This window comes from Buteo buteo, chromosome 1 (genome assembly GCF_964188355.1).
Source record: "Buteo buteo chromosome 1, bButBut1.hap1.1, whole genome shotgun sequence".
In the NCBI taxonomy this organism is placed as follows: domain Eukaryota; kingdom Metazoa; phylum Chordata; class Aves; order Accipitriformes; family Accipitridae; genus Buteo; species Buteo buteo.
The window spans coordinates 83,858,386-83,883,593 of record NC_134171.1 but is presented as its reverse complement, the minus strand read 5'-3'; the positions used below and the strand labels follow the sequence as shown (position 1 = coordinate 83,883,593).

The following is a 25,208-nucleotide window of genomic DNA, read 5'->3' as shown; positions in this document are numbered from 1 at the left end:
AGCTAATAAAGAATTGCAGTCACCATGAAACTTCCTGGTTGGAACTGGCTCCAGTTGAAGAAAACCGTTGCAAAAATCACCAGCTAGGAAAAATAACCCAAACCAAAACAATGCAAAAACCAATGCCTCTATTTAGAAGACAACGATACATTTTTAAAATATGTTTCGCTATCTAGATCTAATGGAAATACTTCTCAGTGAGAATATTCTTTTAATTGGGGAAAAAAATACTTCTGTGATTTTTAAAACGAGTTCCCGCTTGACAAGTAAAAAAAGTGTGATGACTTCTCAGGGCCCTATACATACCTTAACATGGAGGTGTGCTTTTATCCTAAACAGCAAATGTAACTGCCAAGTCTGCATTCACATTAAACCACACAGCTGATAACTGTGACACAAATACCAGGGGGAAAAGAACACCATTTTTGTACCCTCTACCATCAAGAACAATGTCATGTTGTGTTCTCCATTTTAAGTTGAAGGAAAAACCCCAAACCTTAAGGATAAATGCATCGCTAACATGCAACGGGATCCTGTGCAGAGTTAGAACAGTTAAGAGGTCTGTACGGAAAAGCATTTCACTCAGTGTTTTGGATTAGTTGTACAAATCAGTTTTGTGAAAGGACCAATGACATTAATAATAAACAGTCAGTGCATACTGGTAATAAGTAGCGCGCAACACTTTACAGAAAAGACAATACTAGGCCTACAGCAAAATAGTCCGTTGTTCCTGGGCGATACAGGAGTCTGCTCTCTTTCTAGAAGGGTACTTCGCAGCCCACACTCCTAAGGCCATTTGCAAGTTTTACCCGTGTCGTTTCTGTAATGAATCGGGCCATTTTATTTTCGCTGATATAGTGGTTATGATCGTCTATGGCTGTCAGTGCAGGTACAAAGAGAGTGCGGGGTTGAGAAAAGCAGGATCTCAAGCAGTTTTAAAATGTAGTTTTAAAGTTGTAACTTAGCTGGTAAGAAAAGTCTCCTCCCCTGATGACAGTGCAGATTCTCTTCCATCTCTATACCACAAAAAGTTATACTTGACACGATCGTTTCTCCACAGTGGACAACACTGGGTAGTGGTAGTTGGTATTAGGTCAGCTCTAAGAGTTTATTCTCCAAGCTCACATGTTAAAGAAAATCTACTAAGACGTCCTGATGAGTGGGGACCTTTCATCTTCGGTACTCTGAAAGAAAAAAATCGCAACACAGCAAAGTTCAGCGTGGCACATTAGAGCGCTTCCACGGTGGGGAGGCTGGATCGCCGAGACTCCAAACAGGAAAGGAAAAAGCTCTTGGCTCCTACTTCTAAGTACAGTTTCCTGCAACAGAACCAGCACTGCACCAGAAAAGCGCCAGAGGGTGGACGGTGGCTTGGCAGGGACCTCGGGCTCACCGTAGCACCTTACAGATGATGGCAGGCCATAACCACCCTGGTGGGAGGGACAATCAGAAGGAGAGCTATAACTAGCTGAATTACTTTTGTTTGCAGGAAAAGCAACAAAAGCAATGTAGAGAAAACATGGAATTTAGGTGTCCCTTTGTCGTTTTAATCCCTATGCAGTGTTCAGGAACATCGAAGAGAGCTGGTATGAAGCTATACATGTAGGGTGGGGCATGAAAGCTTGGGACAGGGGCCTCAGGCAATGGGATGGTTTTGACTCTCTAGCTGAGCCTGTCAATAACACAGGCAGGCTCAAGAGCTCAAAGCAAAAAGCACCAGTCTCTCTTGTAAAGGAGCCTGAAGTACAGTCCTGAGAGCGTCTGCTCATGAAACGCTTCCTGGGTACGCAGAGAGAAAATCAAGAATGAAGCCGAGAGCGCCAAAGATCAGCTGCTCAAAGCCACTGCTCAAGGAAAGGAGGCTGCAGACCTCACCGCCGAAGGGCCGCCACTGCTGCCACTACTGTCACACCTCTAGTCCCACCAGAGATGTGACGGTAGCGGGACCCACTGACCCAGACGGGTCCCACTGACTAAGACAAAGCATACGCACGGTGTGGCTGGGTGCTCTGGAGGTAGGTGTGAGGGCGCTTTCTCACACTGTTAGGAAGTATTTAGGAAACATCATACAAGCAAGACCACACACTAAGACCACAACAACTATAAGGAGGAAACAGCCTACTAGAGTACCCAGTCTGTTTCTCTAACCAAAGGATCCACAGCTTGTCCCACCTGAACCCAACTGCCTTGCCTATCAGGGTGAAATTTTGGCATCAGCTTTCAACATGGCTAGCAACGTTAAGGCCAGCGTGTCATTTTGTGACAGAACTTTTCATAAATAGACATAGAAACTAGTACTGTCTGGATAAAACTTCTGCATGCTGTTGTCTGTAAAATTCATCTGGTTTTGGTCATAAATATTCTGAAAAATAATCAAGTGGCACAACACAATTGTTTCTACTGAAAAAACTGTCAGATTGTCGCTGACTGAATCTGTCCATCACATATGGTGGACTTTTGCGTCTTATCCTTCAGGGTCCTCTAGACAGGCTGATTTTTTTTTTTACACTACTGTTAGCAAAGGAATTAGGCACAGAAGATACAACCTGCCTTACCGTGTTTCTTATATTAGCTCCATTCTTTTGCTTTGGTGCATTTATTCTGAGTCTATTAAAACTTCCCCTCCCTAGAAAGGTCATTTTAAACAAAAACAACATATAAAAATGTTTGTGTGCAGAAAGACACAGAACAGGTAAAAACAACGAAAAGAAAATCAAATACAGGCAGATGTACAGTAAGCAAGGTCAAATTCAAATGCTGCTTACCTCTTCACTTATTCCCCGGGACCTGCACACAAGCACAATAAAAACAATCCCAAAAACAATTCCTAGAGCCATGATTACGAAGGGGATTCCAGTTACAACACTGGCTTCCAGCAGGACGTGCTTGAGTTTGCTGGCAGATACTTCATCAATCAGAACACTCTGGAGCAGGGAGAAATGAAGAAAAAAAAAAGATTTATTTCTGTTCTTCTTTGTATTAGACCGCTTTACTTTTCTGAAGGGTAGGGAAACAACACTCCCACAACTCTCCACCTCTGCTTCATTGTTTCTCAATATACCTTTCCTCCAAGAATTCTTAGCTCTCCTTGTGTGGCCAGAGGGATAATCTAGTCTGCATTTCAAAAGAAAGTAGTGATTTTTAACTCTCAGTTTAGGAATGGAATGATATAGGCCTGGAATAATGGTGTATGTTATTTAAACTAGTCCCCTAGAGTCTTCCCTGAATCCAATTAATTCAGTGATCCAACTACAGCACAGGAATATTCACAAAAGATGACTCAAAAAAAGATGTGATCTTGTGAACTCCCGCCTTCTCATCTGAGCAGCCCTTTTCCTCACGGCCAATACCTCTGAAATTAAAAGGACTGTCTGACTGAGAGCGTTTTGCAGGGCTGAACTTCATACTATGGTCAACAAGCAGCAGGAGGATGTTAGTTAAGAAGCAGCAACAGCTTCCTACCTATCACTGTATAAAACAAAACCAGCATTTTCTTTTCTGGTTAGCTCAAAGACAGTATTTTTGCAAGCATAAACATACCACAGTGCTGCAAAGAAATAACAAAAATATTTACCTCATTTATATACATCACTGGGAAAATTAGTGTTCGGATGTTGCCTGTTTCACTGTGTAAAAAAAAAATCAATAAAAAATTATGGTTTTGCAACTTTTCAACTTGAGGGTTCTGAAGACAGATTATAATAGAACAATGAATGTGGAAACTGTCCCTAAAAAAACTCTGGGCTGTTCCTTTTTATTGTTGATTTTCACCTCCCTACTGGAGTAGAACAATCTCAATCTCCATGATGAATAATAAATTCTCTTTTGGGAGCAATGGCGTATTTTGGGACTTGGTAGAGAGAGGAAGAGAGGGATCCATAAGAGGCTCATTAATAACCGACTGAATGACAGATTTGTGCCAGTCAGCAGGAACGCTAAGCTAAGCTGATGTTGAAGGTTACTCATATTTGTAAAACACAGAAACTATTGTCCAAGCAACATGCGCACAACAGCACCCCCGACATTTGGCGCACATGAAATAACAGCTTACTCCTAAGTTCTGTTAATGTAACAGCTCCTGGGCACTAGAAAACAAGGCGGTGCTATTCTGAAGAAACATCACCGACTCTCCCAAGAGGATCAGGAAGATAAAATACTTCTTTTTTCATTATAATATATAGCAAAGCTGTGCCAATAAACGTCAGCTCAGAAGCTGAGTGGGAAGAATAGCTATCACACAGCACTGGTGACAAATAAATCAACATGTCAGAAAGACACAAGATGAAGGGAACGGTATTTCTGCACAACTGAGCTGCAGTTTGGGGACATCCCCCTCAAACTGGAAGACCCAGAAAACCAGGCAGAATCCACTTGCAACAAAGAAGAAAAGGGGCATTTTACTCACATGTTACTTGGGATGGGACACCGTTCCCATTTGTAGGCTTGTATTGACTGCCAAAGTTGCAGTACAAAGATTTCTCTTTATCATATCAATGCAGTCACAGGCAAGGTACTTCCCTCCAGCTGATCAAATGAGCCTTCCCTCCTGAGTTTTAGATAGGACTTGCCTATTGTTGTGAGACACACCACTAGATCTATTTTTTGGGCTTGTCAGGGAAAGGCATGGGCAGCCCTGTCTAGGGTCATGCCATCACACTTTGGTTTTCATGTGACCACTGCTGAGAAATGATGGTAACTCCAATATTTTCGTCTCCTAAAAGCTGTGAAGAGTAGCATGGCATGTCCTCACTGCAGTGAGTAGCCACTCTCCGAGTTCTAGCTGCACTCCACTGTGGCAGACCCTCGCTCGGAGCAAACAAACCAGTGTGATATGACTGATGCCACCACAAGCATAACATGGAACCTGTCCATAACATCTTGCTTTTCTTGAATACTGTCTTTACTCTGCAGATGGAACTGCAAAATCTACTTGACCTATGAGAAGAGAGGATACTGCCACTCGTAGTTGAGATTTGGCTGGATTCCCCTCTCCCTTTTATTGGCTCTCTCCAACCAATATTCCATCTGAACACTGCAGACAAATTCATTTTGAGAATCAAATCAGATCTGAGATATCCACCCCGCAGCAGAGAACACTTACAAAAATTCAGGTAATTTTCTGACGTGAACATTGATCTGCATCCGCTTGGCTCCTTGCAGGACAAGCCCTGTCAGCTGAGGAATAAAAGAAATCACAGTGTTAAAAAAAAAAAAAAAAAAAGAAAAAAAAAAGAAAAAAAAAGAGTAAATGTGAAATAATAGGAACTGGGAGAATACAACCTAATACTTACACTGGTGTGGACTTGACAAGACAAGACAAGACCTACTTAGGGTTATTATTTATTTCCCTTCACCAAGACACTCTTGTAACTCATGCCTACATTCCAGTCTGCCTCTTAATTAAGGCGATGTGAAGAGGTTGCAACAGAGATAAGGGTGCCATCGTGCTGTGCTGTGCAAACTTACAATTACGCTACAGAGAGATCCCCTTTATTCCAGATCCAGCTGTAGTTTTGGAAAAGGCTACCACCTACAGCTCTTTGTTCTGGTTTCTGAGTACTGTTGCAGAGACTGCAATCTCAGCCACAAGACAAGCCTTTCTTTCTAAAGGGTGAAAAACAGATACTGACGCAGTCAATCGCAGTGTACGGCCAGAGAGACAATGAGCATGAAACACTTCTCACAGTAATGCCACCACTACAGTAAGAGTTCCAGTTGGATGCATAGGAATATTTTCCTCATTCAAGCAGCAAAATTTAGTCTGGAGAGTGAGTGGGAGGAGGGAGGTGCAAAGCTCATTTTATGGTAGTACAAAAAAGGCCAGGTAAGTAGGAGCACGGTAACAGGAAGAACCTGGCACCAAACCAGATACCAAGCAGCATATGCACTAGACCTTAAGAGAGGAACTATGCAATTTCCTCCTGCTTTAGCTACACATAACAGCTTGATGAGTCAGAGTACTCTGTTTCTGTAAACTAGGCAGGTCATGGTTTTGCTCTTTCCCTGGACCTGCATTCCCTATGTGTGGATGTCGACATCAGTGTTGTACTGGTTTTAGCTGGGATAGAATTAATTTTCTTCATTGTAGCTGGTATCGGGCTATGTTTTGGAACTGTGATGAAAACAGCGTTGATAACGCAGGGATGTTTTAGTTATCGCTGAACAGCGCTTACACAGCCTCACGGCCTTTCCTGTTTCTCACACTGCCCTGCCAGTGAGTAGGTTGGGGGTGGGCAAGAAGCTGGGAGGGGACACAGACAGGACAGCTGACCCAAACCAGGCAAAGGGATATCCCATACCTTATGACATGATGCTCAGTGATGAAAAACTGGGGGGGGAAGTTTGCCAGGGCTGCTGTTGCTTGAGGACTGGCTGGTGGTGACCAACTGGCATTTTTTTGCATCACTTCTTTTTCTTGGTTTTGTTTCTCTCTCTTTTTTTTTTAACTTATTGAAGTGTCTTTATCTCAACCTGAGTTTTCTCACTTTTACCCTTCTGATTATCTCCCCGATCCTGCTTGGCGGGGAGTGAGTGAGCAGCTGTGTGGTGCTCAGCTGCCTACTGGGGTTAAACCACAAGTATAAAACCATGGACCACCAGCTGCAAGCTCCCTTTATTTCTGACATTTCACGGTGAGAATACCAACAACTCTGTAAACTTCCATGGAAGACATAATCACCACGCTTCTGCATCTCTCTGCTTGTGGCCCCATGGTATCTAAACCAAGTCCAACATTGACTGAATCTTGATTTACTCTCTTGGTCCACATACCTAGCTTCTTCAGCTTGGGGAAAACACAGCCAAGATAACACTCAAATGGTTGAGATGACAGGGTGAACAGGAAAAGTAGCCTCATCTGCTTCTAAGAAATATTTTAACTCCTTCATCTCAACATTACCAGTCTGATGGCATCTCTAATTGCACAGGTACAATGGGAAAAGAATTTTAATTCCTGCTATCCAGCAAAGTTTGGTCTATACAAGCAAACACAAATAGATCCGTTCCACATAAACTAGTACAGCCTCCTTGAGGTCAATAGGACTATGTCAATACACGCCATCCAAGAAGGTGACCTAAACCCACGAGCTTGGATTCACCTGTATAACTCTTTAAAAAAGGCTGCACTTACAGGATTGATGTCCAGAAACGTCTCATGATACTCCTTTTTTGGATGCATGCCCTCTATGTCCTCTACAAACTTTTGATCTGCTTGGTAAAAATGTGGAGCTGATAGAAATATTGGAGCACCTAGAATGTGAAAACATAGAAAGTCACCACCTAAAACAGGCAGAGCAGGACGTGAGGAAGTCTTTGAGGACCTCAAAATTCTTCCCATTGTGCTATTTACAGTGAAAGGAAAAGGCCAGTCTGGAGCTACCGAATCAACACTCTGACTCCCTGTCTTCAGAACAAGCCAAATTTTCTCTTGTGCAGCATTAGCACAGCTTCATGCCTCACGCTTGCATGCTGGTCTTTTGCACTGTTTTCATTCAACTACTCAGATGTGACAGCTACCTGGAATAGAGCAGAGGATAAATGCCCAAGCTGTTCACTGTGGATCCTGGTACTTCATTCTGATTCCTTGATTGAAATCACTGCTGGAGCAGACAGCATCTCACAGGAACATCCCCACAGATTGCTACTGCAGTTTTACAACCAACCAATCACTTGTTGGTGACCGATTTCACTGAGCACAGTCATACCCCTACAGGCCTCACCAAACTGTCCTCATATATTTCAGATAGAAAGGAGAAATATGTTCCCACTGATGTCCTTCCAGTCTGCTTCCACCGCCTGGTAACATACCTTGCTTGCAGATGCTGACGTTGAGGACACCAGTGCCAGGGCAGTTTCCTGGTGGCACACAGAATCCAGCATTGTCTGGGTTAACCGTCGTGTTGGCAAACACCATAGCAGAGGGCACAAAGCGGTAGGTTGGGATGCCTGCAACAGTTCCTGAGCTGTCATACACCAGGTAAAGAGATCTGCAAGGAAGAAAAGCCAGACCCAGATTTGTTAGTCTTTAGCACACACCGACACCTGCTGCAGATGTCTCTTTGCTGATGCCTGTGTATCAACTTATGTTTACAATAAGCTAGAGGTTTGGTTTAAGCCCATTCCAATGATCTTCTGTATTAAATTTAATAGGCTTTTGATCAGCAAATATGCATCTCGTCATTCTGCTGCTGCACAAAATAGATGATCCTGCACCAGCTGTGCTGCTCCAGGGACACTGATGCCTGCCTTCAGCATTTCAGGGTCTCACTCTGTTGCTACTGCGTGTTGTATGAGACAGTGCTGGTACATGCTACCGAGAAGGACAAGGAAAGGAACACAGTCGTGGAAAGCAGAACAATTTGGCAAGTCCTGAATTTAGTGTAACACGCATCTGTATTGATTTAGATAGAGAATTTCAGATAGGTTTTGTTCTTCACAGACAGGGAAATGGGCAAGGGAGGAGACAAGTTGGAACCTAAGGAAGGAAACACCAAGATTTCCTGCATCTTCTCGCATTTCAAACAGCATCATGTCAAGTCATGAATCTGTGAAGAGGGTAATCTGGGTTCTCTAAAAAAGCAGAGCACAGAGGAAGAGTTTGAAGGAAGGAAGCTTCAGACAAGGTTCATATAAACCCTTCCATTCCCTTCATTACTAGCCATGCAAGGCAGTCCAGTCTGTCCTTCCAGTCATCTTCCATATTTTCACTTTATCTTTATTTTGAAGTAGCACATCCTTAACTTGATACAGACTGGGTTTTTTTTGGTGTAACTCTCTCATCCTCCATACCATGAATAAATGCAGAACACTCATACTGTTAAATAAAAACATGTGAGGAAAAACACCAGCCTAATAACGTGAAACCTCAAGAAGAATGGATGTAAATGCTCTGCTTTAAAGTCTGAGCGACATTTTCTTCTCCTTACCTGCAGAAATCAGAAGAAAAGATATAAATGTTCTCATCTTTGCTAATCAGCGGGTGAAAGGATGTCCCATCTGTTCCATTGATCATGTTACACGTCTCTGTTGTCCACCAGCTCAGTGACCTGAAGAAAACGAAGCAAAGAGAGCAAGGGTTAAAAGATCTTTGAGCAGTGGTCAGGCGATGCCAGCTCATGGTCTAAGCAAACAAGAATCAGACCTGTACAGTGCTAAGTCCTCTTGCCTCAGACCCGCTAACAAAAAAGGGTACTAAAACGGGTTTAAATTGCACCTACAGTTTCTTTAAACTGGCGCCAGGCAAGCAAGAATAAGTCTGCAAGAGATCCTCCCGTATATGTAATTGCTGGCAGATGTTTTGTTTAATGGGAGAGAGATGCTTTAGGTAGTTCATCTTTGGCTTCTTTGTAACACACGCTGCTCGCTGAAGCAGTGTTAGATACCCAGGCACAGGGTGTCCCAGCCTTGGCTCGGGGTACAGAGTAGCAAGGAAGGGTGGTGTCTGGAAACACTGGCTGTTGAGATGCGGGAATAGCGTCCCCACAGGTAGCTGGGATGGGTGTCCTAGAGGAGGGACTGCACTGCCAAGGAGCAGTCAGGGGTTCAGAGGTGAGTATTCACAGCAGTCTGCTCTGTAAGGGCCGGGGCCTGTCTTCCTTTCGTAGTTACATGACACATCCCAAAATACTGGGGGGCTGGTGTGAAGCTACAGCTGCTAAGAGCCACCACCACTATCAGAATAAAAGGACTCTTTTTTTTGTAAACACTGCTTATGTTCATCCAAAATGTGAAAAGGGGCAGATTTTGACAGTCACCACGCCACACTGAAAAACTTACTCTTTTCCTTTCCATTCCACAATCCTTGAGAAGTTAAGGTAGTTCGTTTCCCCACTTAGGAAAACATATTCTCCGTCATCAGTTCCATTCATCTGCAAATAGATACATGAGTTTTTAATCACTCCATTCATTCTGTAACACCTGGTTGGTAACTACAAGGGAGTGGCAGGAGTTTAAGCTGTCATCACTTTCAAATCCACCCTAGGAGTGATGGACTCCCCCTGAGGTAAATGCAATTCATTAAACTCTACCTTGAATATAAATGAGGTGGAAGTGACTGGGCTAGATTCTTACACCTCCCAAGTGAAGGAAATATAACATCAGATTAACCTTTTTTTTCTTTTGAAATTTGCCACTGAAAAAAACAGCCCTTAGCAAAAAAATAAACCCACAGAAAATAACCTGAGCACTGCAGCTGATCTCCAGGAAACAAGGAGTCCCCACAGCCCAAAATAATGTGCAACCAGAAACACCGTGCAAGCCAGTAATGGCTCCAGCACAGAAATAACATGCAATTTCAATCAATTACTAAAGAAACTGGTCAGGAAATTTTTCTAATAGTTTGCACAACTGGACCCACAAAGCCCCTGTTATTCAAGCGAGCACAGACAATAGCGGTGTGGTTTATAGCCACATTTGGGAAGTTTATCCATACCTGATAAAGGGAAGTGAGATAAAACACTCACAGCTGTGCTACCAGCCAGTGCCTAGATACAGCAAAACTGAAGAGGGAACATCCTTTTGCTATTTCTGCAGCCTACCTCATGGCCTCAGTCCAGGCACATCCTTCTCAACTGGCTGGCGATGTCAGTCCAAACTCTGTAGCAATGACATCATTCCCCATCTAAAGCATGAGAAAGTCTTGCATACCAGTTACCTTATTAAAGAAACCAAATACTGGATCGATCTCAGGATGCAAAATATGAATGGTTGACAGGAGCCTGTCTTTGTAGCCCCACAGTAATTCATGAACGGTGCGAACTGTAAACAGGGATTCTTGGTACAGAAGCAGCAGCACCTCTGTGGCAAACTGAAGAGGGGTTGACCTGGTCCACTCCATCGCAGTCTGCCAGGGGATTGGAATAAGAGAGCAATGGTCAGGTTTACTGTAAAATAAATAATACCAGCTGCATACAAACACAGACACATTTCAGCATTGCACATGTTTCAACTGTTATTTTCAGTTTCATTATTTCCACTCGTGGCAAGTAATGTGCTGGCTAACAGGTTCTTCAGCTTTTCTCCCACAGGGACCTGCCCTTGCAGATTCCTGTACAGCCTGGCACTGGCACACAACCAGCTCAGTTCCATGCCATTAACCACCATAGTCTTTAAGAATGGATTTTAAGTGAAATGTGCAAAACGGCTTTATAAACAGCCTGAATTTCACAAGTATATTATAGCTGGAGACATGCTTTGAATTTCACCCTTAGGAAGTTATGGTTTACACTTTTAAAAGCCATTTTTAAAAAATAGCCATTTCTCCAAAATGCAAACAATACCAAAATATATTTCCTTTCAAGCTCACAAGTGATTTTACAACATGTCTTTAAAAAAGCAAAAACAAAAGAAGGGCATATTCCTTGGGCGAACCAACCTGTAGTTCTTCTAGTACTGCCTGTTACAGTACATCACAGTCAAAAATCTGAACAAGAGATAATTCTTACCACCACTCAAACGCCTGGGAGGAATTGTAAATACAGTGACTGTATTATTTGCAATTTTCAGTAAGCTGAGTCCTATCTCTTACTATAGACAGTACATTTACGTATTCATTCATAAAATCAGACAAGACATTTTTGGAAATGCTGGGGAAAAGGTAGAAATGAATGTACCCTGTAATTGAAGTCAATTAAACTACTACGGGGAGTAAAGGCTTAGTTATACAACCAACAAGTACTTTAGTACAGTCTAATTTCCTTTGGAAGGTATGACAGCTTTAGATCTGCTTGTTCTCATACTATCCCTCTGTGAGACCAAAAGTAATTGTCTGCCTCTGATCACCAAAATGAGACTTTCTTTGCAGAGTACTTTCACCTAACACAGTTTGGGGGTGCATGTTTTAACTTTAATTTTATTCTGAGAGCACCTTTTCATTCAGCTGTATCTGAAACTCCTCTGCTATAATTTATTTTTTTTTTTCAGTTTGAGACGCAGACTTGGAGGCAACTTTGACAAAAAAACCTGCAAGCATTCCAATCTTTCTCATTCAAAATCCTGTGCATTTCAACTCACTAATACCCTAGTTTCACTTACTCATGGAAACCCAACAAGCCTGATTTCTGGTCATCTCTGAAGTGTGTGTCAGCTCTCAGTGCAAGGGTGAGGTACTAATACTCCAGAGGTGTATGGCAAGGGAGGAACATAATAAAAAAAACCCACAACGGTCCAAACCAAAACTGAATAGAGTATCTGCCCCGGACATAAACTGCCTCTCTCGTTCTTCAATCACATTTATCTACCACAAAGGGAGAGACAGTAGGAAGCAACAAGCTGCTAGTTATAAAGGATGATTTCCAAGCAGAAATTAAAGAGAACTCACCACTGCAGGAATATTAACTGTTCTAATCAGGTCCACCTCAGGATCTCCAACTGACTTCTGAGGTTCAAATACATACGTCTTTGGATTCAGAGCAGACACTTTGGTACCGTTGTCCAAAAACTGAACGTGCACTCTTGGCCTGTATTCTCTGAAAAACAAAAGAGTTTGTTCTCTAAGCAAGTTAAATGAGTACACATAACATTAATTGCAATTAACTTCTGGCTATTCTACTGCTTTGAGCACATAAAGGGGGGGATTTTCAGTTCGTTGGGAGCAGATTCATTTTTGCTACTGCTGCTGTCAGCAACCGAACTGCCCTTTGTGTCAGTGTAAGCTGAATCAGACCTCACAGGGTGCTTCCAAAAATGCCACCGCACGTGTTAATTGTGCTTTATATTTTTGCCTTGTTTTTAAAAACCTCCAAGGAAAGAGAACAATTTCAGACAGTACTGAAGGATTTAGAGGCACTCTATATGGGACTGCTCTTGAAGTACAATTTAAAAATTAAACTTTTGCCTCTTTGCTGCAGGCAAAATTCACTCCCAGGCAGAACAACATGTAGGCTTCATGTAAGCCTCCTTAACCTGACCTAAGAACCTACCAGAATCTTTCTGCTGGCTTCAGAGTACTTTGCACTAGGAATTCTGGGCTTACATGTGACACAACTGCAGAACCAGCCTCATTTTAGCTCTTTTCCTTTAATTCTCAGGCAGGAATCCTGGACACGACAGAAATTCAACTGAATTTTTGCCGTGAACTACTCATGGCCTGGGAGGTTGCTTCTCTCACTGTCTAAGCACTCAGACAAGAAGAAAAAACTCAGGATTGCTGACAAACAAGTGCAACTGGCAAGAAACATCAAATGCTACCTGCTGGCCTGATGAGTATGTCAGATCTTAATTACTCTGAAACACTTGTCATAACCATAATTCAGTCTGTTGCCACTACCATTTCACAAACAAGAAACATACAGTTCTGCAAAACTGGCTGGCTCAGGCTCAAAATGAGCTCTACACGTGTCTTCGGCAAACCTGAAAAGGGAAATGGCAGGTTGCCTGCTCATGGCATGATCCTTTTGGCATACACATGAAGTGAAATGCACTGAATATTTCATAAGTCTATATTCACTCAAGAGTTTGTTGACTTTTACATTGCTTTGCTTCCTGTGTAAATTTTAAGTCCCAAGATGTGAAGGTCAATTATTCTGCAAGACTCTGTGCTATGATGTTTCTCATTCACTTCAGATCCTAGATCCTATCCTGGCTGCACTAGATCCACCAGTGCAGCTTCATGACAGGCTGTATTACTCTGGCTCAGTATTTCAAATTGAAAGCAAACTGCAAAGGCCCATGAAACTATTCTTGTCAGAACTCAAACATTTCCCACCTTCCTTATACAAATAGCTTATCTACCACTCTTCAGCATCCCCTACGACCTAGGAACATTTTGGTCTGGCAACACTTCCAGCCTGATTTGGCAAGAGTCTCTTGTACAGCAATCTACTTTATACCCTAGGACTTGAACTGAGGGGATGGAAATGGACAGTTGTGAAGTGCCTTCCCTAAAAATAGGCCAGAGTTAACCTGAGAAGCCTCTCCAACTCTAAAAGGGCCGGAGAGAAAAATAATACTCCCTGATTAGGGATATGAGTAGGAGGATCTCAGATGTTAAAGGCAAAAAGCTGTAAATGTGTGCAAGACCAGCCTATATTCAAGTGTCCTTTGGGACTCAGCAGGCTTGGGCAGATAAGTCCCTTGCACTTTATAATTAATTATTTTATATGCTGCAAATTCAACTTCAGGATTTAAAAACACAAGCACTACAATATTTTGTTACAGACTCTACGTCTGCGTTAATTGGGTTTACAATGTGTGCTGGTCAAAACTATGAATTGCAGGAAGAACATGCAGGAAGAGATTCTATTTAGCCATCGCACCTCCTCTCTCTTCCTCATTAGATTATTTTTCTCTGTTTGTCTGGGCCAGTTCACTTCCAGCCTTTCTCCCCAATACCCTGTTTTATAAAAACATTAAGCCATGCACTTCATTTCAGGGCATTTTAGGTGTTCTGCCACATGCTAAATCTAAATGGGTCTTTAATGCTTTGCTGCATGGGGCCTGTGAGACAAACTCGGTGTTTATTCCCTGGCTCGAGCATGCAGTATGTCTGCAACATCCCTCCCTTCTCTCTCTCCTCCCACATGCCTCCTCTCTTCCCCCACCCACTGCTGACAGTCTGGTACAGTCGGCAGCGATAGCTAGGCGAGGATTAAAGAATCTGCTGGAAAAGAGCACTCCACTTGCTAACTTTCCTCTTTCTTCTATCAGACAGAGCACAGCACAGTGGAATCCTGTTCAGACATGTCAAAATGAGGCTAACCAAGCAAGCCGGAAGCAACTGAAACACGCAGCGCTGGAACACGCAGCCTCCCTCCCTCGCACCGCAATAAACAATTCAGGGAGAGCCTGCATCGCCTGACCCGTTCACAGCCAGCCTGTGGTGCGTTGCAGGGGAAGGCTCTCCCAGAGAGCCACAAACCGGCAGCTCAGGCTGGGCCTCCCCTTGGGCACAGCCCAACCCAGCCAGCTACACCACCAGCCCTGTCCATCCCACTGAACTCTTCCATGGATAAGGTGCAGCTCCACAAACTGGGCTGCGCATGACGCCCAGAAGACACTCGGAGCTAAGGAAAGGGAAAAAAAGAAGATAGCAAAGGGGACTGAGTACCAGGGTGCAGAACAGCATGGGCCTATGTGGTTTCATGTAGCTTTGTTACACCCAGAGCTGGCCCTATTTATCTTCCTGACGGAGAGAATGCACTGCTGACTAATTATCAGCATTACACTACAGAGACCTGAAGACAAGCTTGGGAACTTGAAAGCTTGTGTATCTTTTCTCCAGCTCTACTGGTTTATCTAATACAAGGTATTCTGCCAAGTACCACATGTAGTTTGCCAAGGCTAAACAGACATAGTACTGAAATACAGAAGAGACAGGGGAAAAGATGGATGGCAGAGGGTGAAGCAAAGCTGAGGTGTGGGAGGAAAGAAACAGAAAGGCAAGACATACTGCAGAGACCAAGGCTACCACAAAGGCTCTCCCTTTTATTCTATAGTATTTTTTCAAGTACTAACAACCAGATTCCGATAATTTTGCAGCTTAGGTAAAGACAACGTCTTCTGGCACTGAACCAGTGCCTGGTCTGAATAAGTGTGTGTGACCAGAAGCGAGACTGATGATGAGAAATCAATGTCATAATGCCTCCTGCCACAGGACTGCTCCTGGTTTCCACTGCTGCATGCCGCAGAGCAGAATGAAGCTCTGAAGGAAAACTCATCTGTAAGGTGACTTTAAAATCTCTCCATGTGCAGCAGACTCAGACTGTTCAGTGTGGAGCCATACCATGCAGAGGGAGCATTCAGGAGGCTGGATAAGCTCCAATACTGCATGTGGCCTTAATAAGTCCAGCTGTCTGTAAAAATGGTAGATATGTCTGAACCTAAGTAGTTTTTATCGAGAGGGCTGGCTGAAGAAGATCCCTTTAGTACCACTCTCTAACTGGTTTTCTGGCCACATTTTTACCGACGTGAATTGTGCAACTTCAACTAGGAACTAATTTTTGAGTGAACACATGAATCATGCTTTTATGCAACACTCCTCTCCCCAGACTCTCAAACATCACCCAACTGTTTTTCCTCTCATAAGACAGTAGGCCAGGATGCAAACAACTTCCTCTGTGTCCAGCAGCTGAGGAACACCAGCACACAAGCAAAATCTTGCCCCAAATCTGATAGAAGTCACTGGCTTAATCTGAAACTGATTGCAGGCTCTCTGAGTGTCAGTCTAGTTGTACTGTCTGGGTGGTGTATGACCATGCTCCCTTGAATAAACTTTTACTCACACATTAACAGCTAGGTTTTCTCCTAGAATGGAATCCCAAGCATTCTGGACCCCACTTTTTTGCTTCCACACATACCACAGGTTTAGTGAGAAGTGAAAATAGTGAAATGGTCCTACCGGTACGTGTATGGCCCTATTTCCTCTACGAGAGGAGTATCACCTTGAAGCACTTCTAAAGGATTTGTCACATTAAAAAAGTAGAACTGCATGTAGACTGGTGGAGGAGGATCCTCCCAGGCTTCAAAGGTTTCCGTGCCATTTTTCAGTACTGTTCCCTGAAACAAGAGAAAGACAGATTAGCTGTTAACGATAGATGCTGCATGATGTTTATAGGAAAGAGGGGAATTCTATGCCCTCAGAACAAGCACAGGCAATAGAATTTGAGACCCCAATTCTACAAATGCTTACAGATATGTTTTACTTTGAAGCATCTCACTAAATATCAACAAGATCAGGCACATGCTACAATTACTCGCAGGCTAGGGCCATACATTTGTAAGGTTTGTTGTTCCACTTCTTCCCACAAACACTTCTGTGATCCTTTGGCATATCCTGTGTCAGCAAAACCTAACCTGGTGTAAGATACCAGGAAACATGCCAACATTACATACAAAAGTGGAACTCAACAGTGGGAGGCCACAAAGTTCTAAGAGAGACCTCTTAGGAGGAACAAGGCCAGAAAAGCAGCTTAGATTCCTTGTGTTTGTGATTTCTTTGCCTAAGAGTGTCAGATTCCAATACAGCTGTGAGATTCTGTCTCCAAAGCAATCAGACTTTGTTTTTCAGTGCCCTGTGAGAAAAACCTGCAAGTGACAGAAATTGCTTTCATGTAGGCATACTAGGATTCGTGCCGTTCTGAGGTCTCTCAATAGGGCAAAGATTCTTCGCCCTGTCTCTTTAATTACTTTCCTACAGTAATGAGAGCACGTGCATCTCCAGACCGATGGAATGCCAGTCTATTTTGTAACCAATAAAACGTGGACCTACAAAAGAAAAGCTATAAATCATTATTTTATGACGGAAGCACTTAAGTAATGAATCAGTAATTCCTTTACCTACCAGCATATACATGTTATAAGGAAAGTCACAACCGTACCTGTATGTAGCTCCATTAGAAACATATAAAATAGGTTGCAACGCCTCATTTTATTACCATTCCATTTTAGAGAAAATTCACACCAACTGTAAAAGCATCACCACCACCACCACCAAAATCAAGACTTTTCATATAGTTATAACACTGGTACTGCTACTCTGGTAGTAAAGAGAAATTTGGCTTGCAGAGTTGAATTTTCAGGAATAAGCACAAAGAAAACTGTATCTCTGAAAACCATATCACCTGTAGGCGGAAGAAGGGGAGGAGGGGAATAATTTGCAATTAAATGGGTCTCACCAACACTTGGTCTTTTTATTCTTCTCGGAAAACAAGTCAAATATTGTAAGTGCAGGCTCAAAAGCAGGGCAGACTGGACAGCTGCCATTTCTTGGTTACTGTTGATGGGGTCTTAACTTTATCAGCCACAGTTGCCTCAGGACTCATTCTTGGCCTTCCCACTTAAGGAGCTGTTTTCTCTCCATGTAGATTTTAATTTTCAATGATTAGTTAAAGAGAAGACTGTTTCAAAGAAAAACTTATTGGCAGGAGCTTGGAATGGCAGCAGTATTGCTGAATAGCAATGAAAGCCAACCCAGCTGGTAGCACTTCACAGTTGCAGTCTGCTTTCCTCTGAGAATTTCAAACGACGTATTCTGCGCTCACCACAAAAAGTAAGACATTTTAGACGTGCTTCAGGAGCTTTAAGCATTTCTTTGGAACTACCAGCACCTCGTATGTACCATTTCCTACACAGCCCAACGCTTTCGATCCTGTTTTCTTGTGATCTATGCCAAGGAGGCTCATTCCTGTATTCAGACAGAGCCCTCCTGAAGCTGGCTTGTAGGATCAGGAACAGAAAATCTCCCCAAATCAGGCATACCGTTTCCATGATGCCACCATAAAGGGCTGGCAGTGAGACAGCAATATATTTAAGACACCTACAGATGACCACGATAGTTTTTCTCCATATGCAAATAACCACATTACAAAGTCATTTATTTCAGAGGTGGTGGTGTAGTGAACTACTGATGTCTGCTCCCTTCCTAAATTGCATAAAGCTCACATCTCTCATGTGCATGAAACACAATGAGTATAAGCTTGACAAGGATGAACAGAGTAACTATTGCCTGTCTTGACCTTAACCATCCATATCTAGGAATTTGAACTGTTCCCTAACAACTACTAAGAATATTCAGGACACCCATCTATTGCTCAAATGTCTCTCATATGAGGCAACTAAAATGCGAGATTATTACTTGGTCTAAATGTGCAATGTTTAAAAGAACAAGTGCACCCTGGTCATATGCATTCCAGTTTTAGGCTCCAGTCTATCCTTTATGACAGAGGGATCAGATTTACACTGTGCAGGGAGGCCACGTCCGCTGTGCCCCTCTCCCGAGCTAGACTGAAAACAAGAAGCTCCCGAACTCAATGTAGCATCGCTAAATGTAATGTGAGTTTCTACCACACTCTCTCTATATACACATATGCATCAGATTACACGCAAAGACCATTAATAAGAAGGAAATGATGGAGCTTTTCTCTGGCAGGTTGGTTTAAATACAGGATCCTGAGATTTTGAAATTGTAAGTGATCCCCTGGGAGACGGTCTACAGAGCAAAAGGGCAGTGAAACAAGTCATCCGGCAATTTATTTCCTGGATCTGCATGACACCGTTTGGAACTCCCACAGAAATTATGTCTATTTATAGCTCTGTACAGTGACAGCCCCAGCTGTAAACTCAGATTCACAAACTTCTGAGCTGGATTCAGATAGATTCCCGTGAAACTCTCAAATAACAAAATATGGTAAGCTCTTTTCTTCTATTTTTCACCTAATGTTACATGGGATATTTGGGTCTATCACATGGTATTATACAGCCTAGACCTGAGAGAAAAATACGAGCACATATTTTTGAGCAAAACATATGTCCACATCCCTCAGCTGATGGCATTCGAGTTTAGCTCTGATGACTTTCCTCTACACCAGAGTAGGATCTGATGTTACACGACTGGGATTGCTTGTTTTTTTGTCAGAGCTTGTGTTCACTACTAGGTTGGGCAGGCTGCAAGACATTAGATCTCAGGATTGCCTTTTAATCTAAAATATGTAAAAGATACAGCTCCACTGTAGTTATTGCTGCTGTACTGTATAAGGCCAGAGAACCAGACCTTTCCTCTTCCTACATTTATATGTAAGGACAAGAGGCACAACTTCAAGTATTCAGAGACCTCCAGTCAGACACTAGTCTTGCAGGCAGCAGCCTAGAGAGGCCTCAGACTCAGAGATCCTGTCTCAGAGAGATACAAGGGTGTATCTGCTGCAAGATCACAACCTAAAACCAGTGGACAATACGATCCCCTGTCTTCACTCAGAAGCACAGCAGGGGTTCTCCTTGCCAAATGGAGTCCATACTCATTGCAAGTGTACCAAAGCATCTTTCCTACAGATTTTATTTATCATGCCAGTCCTGAATTTGCAGCTGTCTCATTTGCTGGTGTTCCCTTATCTTGACCATGCTTCACACAAAGGAAATAAAAAGTGAGCTTCCCCTCCCAAATGTAACTGTTACTGGTAGTGATGGTGGGGGTGGGAAATGGTACTGAATATTCTCGGAACCTACACAGAAAATTAAACTTCATTTTTTTTTTCCCTGGAACTGCAAAATGTTCTAGTTTCACGACGTATTTTTATGTGCTCATCTATGACAGAATTTAATTGCAACTTTTTAAGACAAGTGACGGGGTAAGCTTTCAGGCCAACATGAACAGACTTCTTTGACCCTGCATCTTTGGAACGGTCTGCTCAAAAGGAGCATCTCAACTGACCCTTTATCTAAGCCTCCACACTAAACTGCGCTGAGAGCTCTAGTATTTCACATTAAACAACAACAGCAAAAAAAGATCAATACATAAACTAAATCAAGGGACAAAATATCTTTCCTGGCCTTTTGTGTCCTAAACACTCCAGACAATCCAGCTCTAGAGACGGCTGACAAAAAAAATCCAGTGAAATTTCAAGGAGTTAGAAGACTAAGTGTTTTCTAAAATTATCAGTGTAAGGTATGCGGCATAACGAAAACACTTGAGAATTGATTGCCCAAGTTTGGAATTAGGTGCATAGATTAAAGGTTGTTATATTCATAAACTGCATGCTTATGGTGATAAAATACATAACCATATAACCAACATATTGCATAAGGCAAACACTGCTAGCAGCTAGGAAGGCCTTTCTCCTGTGGGCAGCTAATTTATTCTTGTTCATTACAGGGTTTATCGCCCTTATTTGATGGAGTTTCAGATGCTAGCCCCTGACAACGAACAGGTATTGGACAAGTTAGACATCTGATCTGGCATGGCACTCTAATTCACAAAAAGCCAGTAAGACTGGCAAATAAGACAGAGAGTAAGTTGACAAGATTTGAATGTCTTCTGGGAAAGGTGCTCCCACTGTCCTTGTCACTACACATCTGCCTGCTGATTTTCAAGGGGATGTGAAGTCTAACACCAAGCCGGATTCCTCACTCTTCCCACACCCCCACTGTATCCAAGAACAGACTTCCCTTTCCCTGCCTTTGGCTGGAAAGGATGCAGCACACAAATCGCCTGCTGAAAAGCCAACCCAATCCTCAGTGGTTCACAGGTCCTGGGTTTGGACACACAGGTGCTTCAGCTGCTCCAATATGCAGTCTTCCATTTCAGCTGTAGTTGAGACTGCAAAGACAGCTCTTCACTCAAGTCAGCTCTGTTTCAGGACTGCTGGAAAGCTCTCAAAGGAACATGAACTACCCGTCGTAAAGGCAACCTCTTGCCCCTTCTGCAACTCCTCCAATGACAAGGAGGTTGAGGAGGCTAAGAAGGGCCAGAGCACAGATGACATTTCATGTCCAATGCCCCTGACTGCAGAGCAATTGGAGAGCTGAAAAAGCTCGAGTCTTGCCACATTTCAAAGGCAAATGGAGATTCGTCTATTTGTACAAGATTTTCTAAGCTGCACACACGGTTACACAAGAGACAGCAACTTTCCAGACCACACAAATGAGAAAAAGCTCACGTGGGGTACAGCACACGTGGAAAACAGCCAAATCAGCAGAGTGATTGGGAGCACCCTGCTTTGGGGCTGAAAACCGTACTTCTGCAGTTTGTGTGTGTGGCTCCTGGAGAAGGCCAGGAGGGAGTCAGCAGCTAGTGCAGGGAGCAGGACGTTTGATTCTGTGCAATCCAGATGCACGCTAGCATGAGCTGAAGAGCGGTAAGCAGGAAAAGACTGAGCTCTGGAAACTTTATCCTGCATTACTGAAAGCCCTTCTGAGTGAATACCAACTTACTCTTACATAATCAACCATTAAGGGTAAGGAGCATGTAGCTAAGAGATAATACGCATAAGGAGGATCACGCCTAATTCCTGACAGTCCTACACTCTCCCACCAAACCATTTTTTTTTTTGGTAAGAGCATGAAATAATAGACTTGAAATTAGAACTTCTGCTGTGATGCGGAGGATGACAGACTCCTTTCCAAAGAGACCTAAGATCTGGGAGATGGAACTGCACACGCCTATGCAAAGCTGTACTGATTTGGCTTGGTTTGCATACAACTTTGCATACATTAACAATCACATCACTTTACACCTGGCTTTCAGACTGCCTAGAAAAGGTAGGGGCTGACCATCAAATGACTTCAGGATAAACCATCCATTACCCATGCGATGCTCCAGCACGGCAGAGGCACGTACCCGAGAACAAACACTGTAGGAGTAGCTGCATGAGCAGTTCCTGAAGAGCAGCTGACACTGGCAGGCTGCAGGACAGCTTACCCTATGGTAGCCTTTTTTTTTTTGGCTATCCCCTGAGGTTTACAGGCACACTTCAAAGTGCCACAATTTGCTTTAAGCTGACTGCCAACCTAAAATTGCACTCGCTAAACCAAAATGATTTAAGACAATACAGCTTCTATGTTAGGAAATGCTCCCTGTCAATACCCCAAAGAAAAGAACAGTACATTGGTTAGGATATCACAGGGGATCATCAGACTTTGGTCACCAGTTGGACAATAGCACTGGCCAAATCCCTTCATTTGTTAGCACTCTTGGTTTCTGTCAGAATAACAGAGAGGATGATATTCCCCAGACTAGGTAGATAAATAATTGTTCATTTATATGCTTCACAGGTATTTTAAGGGAGTTGCTAACACTAACACAGTTGAACCTTCTCACTGGACCACTGGATAAATGCAAAGAGCCAGTATGGGAGGAACAAAAGCTTAGGCAGACCACGAACGGTGAAGGGCTCTGCATTCATAACAATGCCAGGATGGGTGTCTCCAAAGTGTGCTACAAGCAGCCTTCAGCAACCGGGTGAAACACCTCTCTGTCATCACCCAGCCTGGGGAACTACCACGTATTTCAGCCCATAGCACCCCTGGCTGTGCTTCAGAGGCAGCAGTAAATGGAGCAGCAGAACAAGCTACTGTGTGAAAGCTGTAAGAAATCTATGATAGGGATGGCAAAACAGGAGGGGTGCTTTAGGTGTCCCCTGCTCACCTCAAGTGCTCTGGAGAGGGCTCCTCACTACAGCTGCTGCCCCACAGCCAGTAAAGCTGCCTCAAGAGAACTGATTTTTACTTGTTATTTACTCATTGTGTACCCAGCCCAGGCCCAGTGCAGCCTGAGCTCCATCCTGAGCCCCAGCCTAGCCGGGTGGTGCAGGGCAGGGGGGGTACGCTACCCAGGGATGCTCCCGCCCTCGCCCAACCCCAGCTGGTGCAAGGGGGGAGCCAGACAATAACACCCGCCAGCCTCCTCCCTCCCTCCCTCTCCTCCCCGGGTTATTCTGAGAGGGAATAAGCCGGTCAGGAGCGATCGCGGTGGGAACCGGGCCGTGCTCTCACCTCCTTCACCTGCAGGTCCACCACCGTCTGGAAGACGTGCGCTACCAGCAAGGAGATGCTGGCGATGAGCAGCGTCATGGCCAGGACCCCCACGGTGACGAGGCACAGGGACTTCATGGCTGCTGCCGCCGAGGAGGGACACAAAGCTCCGCCGCCACCGCCGCCACCGCTGCCAGGCTCCGGGCCGGGCGCAGGGGGCGGGCGGCCGCCTCGCCCCGCCTGCCGACGGGCCGGGAGGAGCCGACGGAGCCGCGGGGCCGGGGCTGGGGGCGGCCCGGCGGTGGGGGGCGTCCCGGCGGTGGGGAGCCGCTGCTCCGCCGCCGGTGGAGGGGTGGGAGCGAGGGGGGGGACCGCACCTCTCCCCCGGGGTGGTGGGACCGCACCTCTCCCCCGGGGTGGTGGGGGGGTTGTGACCCAGGGCTGGCAGGTTCTGGCTCAGCGCATCAGGTCGGCCGCCGTACCTGGCTTACCAGGAGAGAGAAGAACGTGTGCGAAAATAATTTGGGTTTGTTCCTGCTTGCCAGACGAGTTCCCGCTGGAGCAGCCGAAATCTCGCCGTCTGCTGCGGAGGGACCTGGTAGGGCGCGTCTCTGGGTGCAGCAGGCGTCTTTAAAAGGATTTCTGGAAGACAAGCAGCAAACCAGCTATTCTTCAGCAAGATGGTTAGGGGAAAAAAACTTGCAGGGAACACGAACTGCCTCTAGACTGAATTAAGCTGCACAGGGATCAGATTCTACCATAATTCGATACAGTTCAGCTCCCACTAACACAGTTAAGCCACTCCGGAGAACCAAATTGATGCACCCGTTTCTCTTTCAAAAGACAGTGCGCACTCCTGCTCCAGCTTCCCACCCATGATCGCCCCCTGGTGCAGTGCTGGCAGGAGGAAAAGATGCCTGCAACAGGGGCTTGCTTTCCCAGCCATGGCTGTTGCGCTAATTGCTTTCCCTCACAGCCTTCATATTGCACAAAAGGAAGGAAAGCCTCTGCGATACAGGGCTCCTGTCCCATAACCATAATCGAGCTGCCAGCAGCGCTAGCCTTTGGAAAGTCATGAGTCAGTTCCCTCTCCTCTTGACCTGCCAAACCATGAGGCTGGCAGCTTGCCACCATCAGCCTGATCCAAATAATGCCTTCCCTCCAAGAGAGCGAGCGGACCACCAGGTGGGCTTCCTGCTAAGATACAGTGAAGCATTTTCCTTTCTAAATACGACTTCCTGTAATTGTAATGGCAGTAACAGTGTTATGTTACTATGGGCATTTTCCTTTTGCTTATGAAAGGTTATGAAGTCACATTTCACAGTTGTTTGGAAAACTAGAATTTTTGTGGTTCCACCCATGCAGTAAAAAAAAAAGAGATTGTCCTGGCAGCTTGTTTTTATTTAGATTCCCACCCCGAAGTGGTGTTCTTAGCTCTGTTTCATCATCATCTCTCCAAAAAGCAAGCAACAGAGTAAACAATTAGAATCCATTTTTGAAGGCTAATTTAACTACAGCAATACAATTCTCCTCCTGGAAAAAATCTTCCACGGGAATTCTCTCTCTGAAACCATAAACCTTCCCTTTCACCGTAAAATATTGGCCTTTGGTGGGGACCAGCTGTAGTGACCATTTTTACAAGCAGATGCCTCCTCCTGCAGCACATTAGACATATTTTCCATGGCTGCGGAAGCAATGGAATGGAGACCTCTTTCTCGTCCCACCTAAAGTAGTTCAACTGCTCTGTGACTTCTGCTTTTAGTGAGGATATCTTGATGCATGCGCTCCAATGTAAGTAAGCAGCCGACCAGGTCCATTGTCTTGAAATCAAAGATAAATACAGAAGAACAAGAATAGACAGTAATTCTCTAGTTATGCAAAGCCATTTTTATCATAACAACTTTTCACAGCCATGAAGCATTTTTTATTAATGATATTAAAGAACATGCTGTTTTGTCTGAGCACTGAAACCCTGGAAATTCAAAAGAAAGGCAGTAATATTTAAGGAATTCCAGCAATCTGAGATCATC

General features: G+C 44.1%; 1 protein-coding gene across 2 annotated transcripts; it reads right to left on the bottom strand.

Moving 5' to 3' along the window:
• Positions 1-111: 111 nt before the first annotated feature.
• SCARB2 (scavenger receptor class B member 2) lies at positions 112-23,417 on the bottom strand. 2 transcript variants are annotated; one of them, XM_075039102.1, is made up of 13 exons: positions 23,200-23,417; positions 16,334-16,491; positions 12,317-12,464; positions 10,652-10,840; positions 9,775-9,866; positions 8,925-9,044; positions 7,807-7,985; positions 7,130-7,248; positions 5,102-5,175; positions 3,575-3,626; positions 2,766-2,924; positions 2,556-2,626; positions 112-1,184 (listed from the first exon to the last, which is right to left on the bottom strand). In XM_075039102.1, the coding sequence occupies exons 1-12, from the start codon at positions 23,314-23,316 to the stop codon at positions 2,597-2,599; spliced, it is 1,437 nt and encodes a 478-aa protein (XP_074895203.1). In that variant the 5' UTR covers positions 23,317-23,417; the 3' UTR covers positions 112-1,184; positions 2,556-2,596. The 2 variants fall into 2 exon arrangements, with proteins under 2 accessions (XP_074895203.1, XP_074895196.1); XM_075039095.1 differs by lacking the exon at positions 2,556-2,626.
• Positions 23,418-25,208: the final 1,791 nt, after the last annotated feature.

What these genes read in the sequence shown, in the direction of transcription:
- SCARB2 (XM_075039095.1), bottom strand. Translation starts at nt 23,316, where the DNA reads ATGAAGTCCCTGTGCCTCGTCACCGTGGGGGTCCTGGCCATGACGCTG. An exon ending in AGAAAATTACCTGAATTTTT is followed by an intron (nt 3,627 to 5,101) that starts GTAAGTGTTCTC and finishes TTTTTTACACAG; the next exon opens with TGAAACAGGCAACATCCGAA. An exon ending in CAGTGATGTATATAAATGAG is followed by an intron (nt 2,925 to 3,574) that starts GTAAATATTTTT and finishes TCCCTGCTCCAG; the next exon opens with AGTGTTCTGATTGATGAAGT.